The 7,781-nt window shown below is 30.5% G+C and overlaps 1 protein-coding gene across 6 annotated transcripts in view; it reads left to right on the top strand.

Moving 5' to 3' along the window:
- Positions 1 to 7,781, top strand: part of LOC106682896 (glycoprotein-N-acetylgalactosamine 3-beta-galactosyltransferase 1) — an 89,217-nt gene that overhangs the window by 73,553 nt on the left and 7,883 nt on the right. For all 6 annotated transcript variants that reach the window (XM_067052846.1, XM_067052845.1, XM_014424008.2 and 3 more), the window contains 4 exons: positions 1,191 to 1,309; positions 2,081 to 2,185; positions 3,296 to 3,453; positions 6,099 to 6,260. In XM_067052846.1, the coding sequence (XP_066908947.1) occupies positions 1,191 to 1,309; positions 2,081 to 2,185; positions 3,296 to 3,453; positions 6,099 to 6,260 (544 nt within the window). The remainder of the gene's footprint in view (positions 1 to 1,190; positions 1,310 to 2,080; positions 2,186 to 3,295; positions 3,454 to 6,098; positions 6,261 to 7,781) is intronic.

The following is a 7,781-nucleotide window of genomic DNA, read 5'->3' as shown; positions in this document are numbered from 1 at the left end:
TACAGAGATAAAATAAACGTCATGAAAGAATAATAAAAATAAAAATAAATAATAATAATGAAATAAAATGACAATAAATGAGCAGAGAGCCATATAGGACAACATACCTGTCCAAATGAAAAAGTTGAACAGACAGAAATATAAAAGCGGAAGCGCGGAGGAGTGGGGAGGAAGTAACGGTTTTATAACGTATTCAAATACGTCACGTATACAGGAAGTAGTGATAAAGATTTGACGGAAAAAAAAAATATAAGAGAAAAATAAAGAATGATACGGTACATGAGAAATACATGATAATAATAATAACTATAATAACTAAGTAAAATTAGAATGACAAATATCGTTACAAATAATAGGAGATTATATCGAAGAAAACAAAAACAATTGAACAATTAACTATTTTTGTTTCACTTGTGACCGCAACTCTGACCATCTTCCTATATATTAATGCAGTTTAGTTTTAACAACAGTTAAAGTCCAGGAGCTAGTTTAGAAATATTTAATCTTCAACTATAAATGTTACCACTGATGTATTATTTGTTCTAGAGTGCATTGAATAACTTGGATAACCTCTTGAGGAATTTTGAAAAAAAATGTAATTCTTCATAATATGGAGATTAAATCTCATTCATAATATAAAATAGTAACAGAGAGTTATTCTGTGTTTTCTTCTTTCCTTTCTCTTCTTTGATTAGTTAAAATTTTTTTCATATTGAACATTTTCTGTCAGAGCTTTTAAATAGATTCCTAAACTTAACAGTAAATTAGTCCCAATTTTTACTGAAGCCAGTGAATTCCTGAATCGATATCCTCTCTTTTATTATGAAAATGAAATTCTGTACAGGCAGGTACAACATATGATTGAGTCAACGGCTCATTTTTTTTTTGTAATGAAGTACCGGTTCTTGAACAATGGTGTGCTAGGAGGTGATCTGTTCATGATCACACTCGACCACCAGATTTTTCCTCATTTAAGGGTTCTCACTTTATGCTCCCCAAACCCCCAGGACTACACAGTCATATTATAGTCAAATAGAAAAAAGTTATTTACCATAGCCAGATTCGAACCTAGATCCTTGGAGTTAGTAATAATAATAATAATGGATTTTTTTTTAATACTATTACTAATTGCTAGATTTTTACAATTTATTATAATCGCATTAATCTCCGATATATATTGATTGTTTCAGGTATGTGATAGTTGAAAATTTGCGATATATGCTCTCTGATTACAATACTTCTGAACCAATTTATTTCGGTTGTCGGTTCAAACCTTACGTAAAGCAGGGCTACATGAGTGGTGGTGCAGGTATATTTTTTCTGTTACCAGTAGGAATAAGAAAATATTTTATTAAATTATAAATTTTTATTGTTTTATATTTTTAATTGTCACTAGTGATCCTAATATAAATCCATTATCAAATATAATCTGATCAAAGTAGTTCTAATTGCGTAATGTATGAATAATATTATTAAAACGTTTACCAATTACATGGGTCAGTTAGCTTTCTCACAATGTCTTTCATCTTTTTTTTTTTTTTCTTTTATTAAAAGTGATTTGTCATTTTTAGTATATCATCTGCAGGTTAAGCCGTTGTTGAAACATAGTTTTATCGTAGAAAGTAGTTTTTCTCATGAGTATACGAAAGCAGTTAATAAAATACATACTAGACTCTATTCATTCATCCAGGAAACGAAGAACTTTCAAAAGATATAATAAATAAGTCCACTATAATCCAATGGTAGGTTAATAGCGTGTTTATATGAATTATTGGAAGATCCTTGATTGACCGTGTTATATAAAAGGAAGATGGTCCGAGTGCTGTCAAAATAACTCATATAGTAATTAAACTTTTTGTTGTGAGCCAACATTTCGCCCCACTTTGCAGGGCTTCATCAGGGCTAAAAAAGAAATATAAAAACAACTAAAATAATGTAACAAAGCAAGAGAATACATAACATGAAATGAAGGTAAAGTAATATAACAGGATTTTTTATGTTAGAGTAATCATAAATTTCAATTTAAAGTAAAATAAAATCATTCCTTATTTCTGTTTAAAAATTTTATTTTTATCCACAGGTTATGTCTTGAGTAAGGAGGCTGTTAGACGGCTGGTTGTTGAAGGAATACCGAACAAGGATAATTGTCGCCAAGATGGTGGGGGAGCTGAAGATGTCGAGATCGGTGAGTTGGTTTTTTGTCAACACTTCTTGTCTTATTTTAAATAATGCATACCTAACAGAATTATTGTTTTTATCAAAGGCTAATTTTAGCTGTAATATATTGATTTGGATATTGTAGAGCACCTGCCCTGTTTCTCTTTCTAAGTTATATCTATAGAAAATTTAAGATTAAATATTGCAGGTACCATAGTCTCTTTTCCATGTCTTTTTCTGAGTAATATCTTTAGAAAAGTTATAATTAAGTATAGTCGGTACTGTATAGCCTCTTCCTCGAGCCCATTTCTTAGTTATATCCTTAGAATTGTTTTTTTTCCTCTAAGCCCCATGGATGCGTGGGGTTGATATCAAAAGATAATGGGAAAACGGGTTGAGGGAACCTCTTTTTCTGCATTGAGAATGCATTTGAAGATGGGGCTTAGAAACGGGATATTTTGTAAATTAGGGAAATATTCTGTTTCAGTCTAATGGTGATAAGGCTTACCATATTTTTTGAGTCAAGAATATGTCAGTTAGTAGTCCTCAGTCTAGACTGGAACTTTCTATGTGTGTCTGCAATCTTTGTGGTCAAAGCTTATCAAAAATTTTATATGCCTCCTCAAGATAAATTCTGTTACAGTCAGTATATCGTTAGAATGATTTAGAACATGAGTCAAAGGTCATTCCATAATGGTCCCCAGAACTGCTTATTACTATCTGCCATTTTGTTTCAAAATGGAGGCTGAGTAGATAATTTATTGACCCATATCTTGGCCATTTATGAAGATTGGGGAAAAATATTAATTGTTTTGGAAACACAACCCCAAATGTGACTGTTTGTTCTTTAATCGAAATTTACTTTATGTTATCTTATTAATATCAATGTAGTAAAAACTGATTTTGTTTTTTTAGGTATGTATTGTTTGTTTACATTACCGATTTTGTTATTTATTTTAACTGTAGTCTACTTATGGGATTCTGAAATATGAAATATTTCCGAAATATATACCGAGAAAATAATTCTGGCACCTAAACTAGAGCATTATTAAAGTTAAATATAATGTTGCTTATTAGTAATTAAATTATAATTATTAATAATTGATCTGCAATTTGTTTATATATCATCTACTTCCAGGCAAGTGTCTTGAGAAGGTTGGTGTAAAAGCTATGGACACTAGAGATTCTCTCGGGCGGGGGAGGTTCTTTCCGTTTGTACCAGAACACCACCTAATACCTGGACACACTGACCCGAGCTTCTGGTATTGGAAGTGGATTTACTACCCAAATCCTGAGGTAATATCTTAATAACATATTCCAAGTTAATAATCTGTTTTTAATGGTGGAGGTGTCGTAGTTTGTTGGTCCAATTGAGGAAAAAAAAAGACTCTCCCAGTAAAAAGAATGAACATTTGAGTTATTGTAAAAATTGTAATTAAATTGCAATGTCAGGGAAGACACAGCTGCGGCTGTTGAAGGAAATAGACTCCTGCTGGGTGTCCTTCTCCATTCAATTCGTCCTTTTCTCGTTCAGGATCAACATATCAGAGATCCTTTCAGTTAGTGAAGGTTTTTAAAGTCGTTTCTATCCATTTAGGTTGTACTCCTCGTGTCGATACTGGAGAAATAAGTATCAATGTCGAGGGTTTAAATTTAGGCAGCTCCCGTTTTAAGTTGTTTTGAAGTTTCTTCAGTTACCAATTTCTATCTGGGATTTTTTTTTATGTTTAGTTCAGATTTGAAATGCCTAAAAAGAGGTTTTTAATTTTTTTATCAAACGAAGACATTTGATTTTTTTTTTAAATACATGTTAATTTTAAATTTTAATAAAATTAAATTTGAGATAGTTAATTTTTTCAAATAAAAAAAAAAGATATTTGAAATTTTGATAAAAAAATTATTATTATTCTGTTTCTTTGAAAATTTATAATTTAAGTGATTATTGAGGTGTGAAAAACAATCAACTTTGTTCCTATCAAGATTAAAACATATTAACAAATTATGACAAAGCTATGTATTAAGAAACGGGATCAGAAGAGATCCGCCATTTTAAGTTACTTCCAATTTCCCAGTCTGTCTAAGCCAGCTGTGAAAACACTTTCCTTATTTAGTTAATTATCAACAACTGTATTCCTTTTTTTGGAATATGAAATAATTTTATAATTATTGTTTCCCATTATTGCTATGACATTTGTTTTCACTTACTTATTTGTGAAATATACAGGGTGTTTTAGGGTTAAGTGGCCCAATGGAAAATATGAATTAAGGATCTCAAAACAAGAAAAAAATTACCTCTGAAGGTATGTCCGCAAACGCTTTGTTTAGGAGATATTCACACCTAAAGATTTTCATTGTTATGAATTATTTATGTTATATGAAATAAATAAAACTTATTTATTTGTTCCAACTGTATTAATTAAATGTAAACATTAAATTCATATTAAATGTTGTTCAAAGTGATTTTCTTGAGCATTAAGACAGGCTCGGCATCTTTCTTCAACACCAGCAGTGGCAGAACCGCACTGGATATGTGTCATTGTTTCACAAGATTCAATTATCCTTCTTCGTAAAGAATTAAAATCATTGGCCGGCCTTGCATAAACTTTTAGCATTACCATTGCGAAAATTCACCATTAGTATAAATTGAAGGCATGATGAGTATTCAGCAAAAAGCCTTATCTTACAAACTGATAAATGTTATTGAAAGTTCCCAATGCTAATTCCAAATAGTATTAACCCTTAAGTTTCTAATAGTTTTTATAAAGTTGGGGATAAATGGCCATATTAGTATTTTATTTAATCCATCACCTATACTAAGCATTTGCAGACATACCTTCACTTTGAACAACATCTAATATGAATGTTAATGTTTACATTTTATTAATAAAGTAGTTTAATAGGTTTTATTTTTATTATAGCAATATATATTTATTCATAACAAATAAATAGATTTTATTTTTTTCATATAACGTAAATAATTCATAACAATTTTAAGTTTGACCACTGTTGTGGCCACCGTACGAAGGAAAGAGGAAACATATTTTTTTATTAGTTGTTATAAACGTACTCATATACGTAAATATATACTCATATATATTTACGTGGCGATACACACAATAAATGTTGTTTGTGTGTATCTATTGAATACAGTTTAGGAATTAAGTCCGGACACAGTGCGAGTAATATGGCTTAATCCTATACAGTGTGTTAGGAACCAAGGGTAGTAAGTTCTCGGGACCAAGTCCTCGTTTCGAGTTAAAGGGATCAAGTCCTAACAGACAATTAGTCAGAGACAAATAATGTCAGTGTGATTGTTAATTACTTAGCCCTCAGCGGGACATTGTGACACAGTCTACAATAACCACTGTTCAGTGAAGACGAGATCGCTCTGTGAAAAAATATCGTGAGTTCAAGACTCCACCTCATAAACTTTTTTTTTTAATAGATTAATTTATTATTCTTTTTAATAATATCTATAGGGAGCATTTTGTTTTATTTCAATTAATTTTATTTTTCTTTAATTTCTTTTGTTAATTTATATAACCTATAGAAATACATCTTTTATTTAGGCAAATATGTTGCTATTTGGGATTTATTTTTGTTAATTAATTAAATAAAGATTTATTTGATACTATTTTTTTATTTAACAGTGGCCGGTAGTATTGGTAAGTTCACTTTTGAACCTCCACTGCCGCCACAATCACTTTACCCTGAAACACCATTTAAAGTAAGGGAAAATATTGTCATTCTAAATAATAATAAAATAGCTGTATTGAAATTTACAAAGTTTGATTTCATCCCAAAGTTAGGTGATAAGTGATATTTGTTTGATACATGATGCAAATTTTTTCTTCTATTTTTAAATCTTATATTATTTTTATTAATTATAATCATGAAGTAATGCAAACATTGAAATTATTATAGTGTTATTTTCTTTTTAGGGTTTTGAATGCTGTTCGGACACTGCTATATCTTTCCATTACGTGAGCCCCGACTTGATGTACGTCATGGAGTACTTGATATACCATCTACGCCCGTATGGCATAAGCCATACATTTTCTCCTTCCCTCAAGTCACCTCCTTCTCCATCTCCTTCCAATCAGGTACATATGTATTTAAATTTTAGCTAAACTTAATACAGTTATGTACTAAGAGTTAATTTTATTCAAGTACATTTATTCATAGACTTATTATAATGTATTCTGAACAAAAATAACTAGTAAATGGGATAAGTATATGGTCTATGTATGTATTGATATGGAATCCGTTTGGATCTCAACTCTTCGGTAGTAGTTAGCTATTAGCTATGCTCACTGTATGAAATACTGGGTCATTTCTTGTGAAATGTACATTTTATTATTTCAGAAATTCCAAGTGAGATTAGTGGACTTTTGTTGTTAACCAAAAGTACAATCTATAAAAATGTCTTAAAGTAGAAATTAAAAAAACACAGAAATCATATAGATTAACAATATGTAAAATAAACTATCAATTAATTATAGATAATCAACATATTTTATAATTAATGAAGTAGAAAACAATTTTTTTTTTAAAACAACTGCCAATTTCTTTACCAACCAGAATTAAATTGGAAAAGTTATAGTAACAAACAAAGTCGAAGAATACTGAAATATTAAACTTATGGTTAATTATTAAGGAATCGATTAAACAAAAACCTTCAAAACAATTACAAAAGTAGTTTAAGTAGACTGTTAATTGAATAATTTCCTTACTTTGAGGAGATTCATAAAATATTTAAAAGCATTGTTAACGTCATTTACATGGCCTGGCTCCAAAAAACTAAGTAAATTCATGAATTGCTTCTACACATTGTCAAATGTTGTATAAGGATTCTTTATTTACATTTGTGTAAGGATTCTTCTATCAGTGAAATAAAAGCTAGGCAAATTACTGCGTCATTTCAGAAATTCATAGTGTGATTAGTGGAAATTTGTTGTCAACTACGTTTATGTTTACAGATCTGTTATTAATCCTCTCTTTTTTGATAATATTTACTGTCATTCCAATTGATTACACATTGTTTAGTATGCTATCAAATATAAATATGGAAACATGAAATTTTCGTGTAATTTTTTTTTATGAGTTTAAACTTGGATACCCGGCAGCTCAAGCTGCAAGAAATATTACCACAGAATTCAGGGAAGGATGTTGTAACGAATGGACCATTCGCCAGTAGTTCAAAAAAATAGTGGCTGGTGACACAGATTTGGATAACCCACCAGGGGAAGACCTCGATCAGAAATTGATGACGATGAACTTGGTTTTACTGTGGAAGAAATCCCTTACTGAACAGTTAAAGGACTCACAGCAAACTGAATACAAGTGTATCGACACTTAAAGATCAGGGGTATAGTAAAAAAGGTAGATCTATGGGTACCTCGTGTATTTAATGAGCTGCATCAGCTGAAGTGTTATGAAACATGCATTTCACTGCTTACTAGACAAAAATAACGAGCCTTTTCTCAAAAGGACAATCTCTTGTGATGAAAAGTGGGTTCTATATGACAACAGGCGTCGGTCTGGTCGCTGGTTAGAGAGAGAGAGAGAGAAATACTTTATTTATTCATCTATGCTGCCTAAATACATTAGGTTGCTATCTCACA

This window comes from Halyomorpha halys, unplaced genomic scaffold (assembly GCF_000696795.3).
Source record: "Halyomorpha halys isolate HHAL.00 unplaced genomic scaffold, Hhal_1.1 Scaffold449.1, whole genome shotgun sequence".
Taxonomy (NCBI): Eukaryota; Metazoa; Arthropoda; class Insecta; order Hemiptera; family Pentatomidae; genus Halyomorpha; species Halyomorpha halys.
Note: the sequence above shows the minus strand (reverse complement) of the source record. Positions and strands in the feature narration are given on the sequence as shown.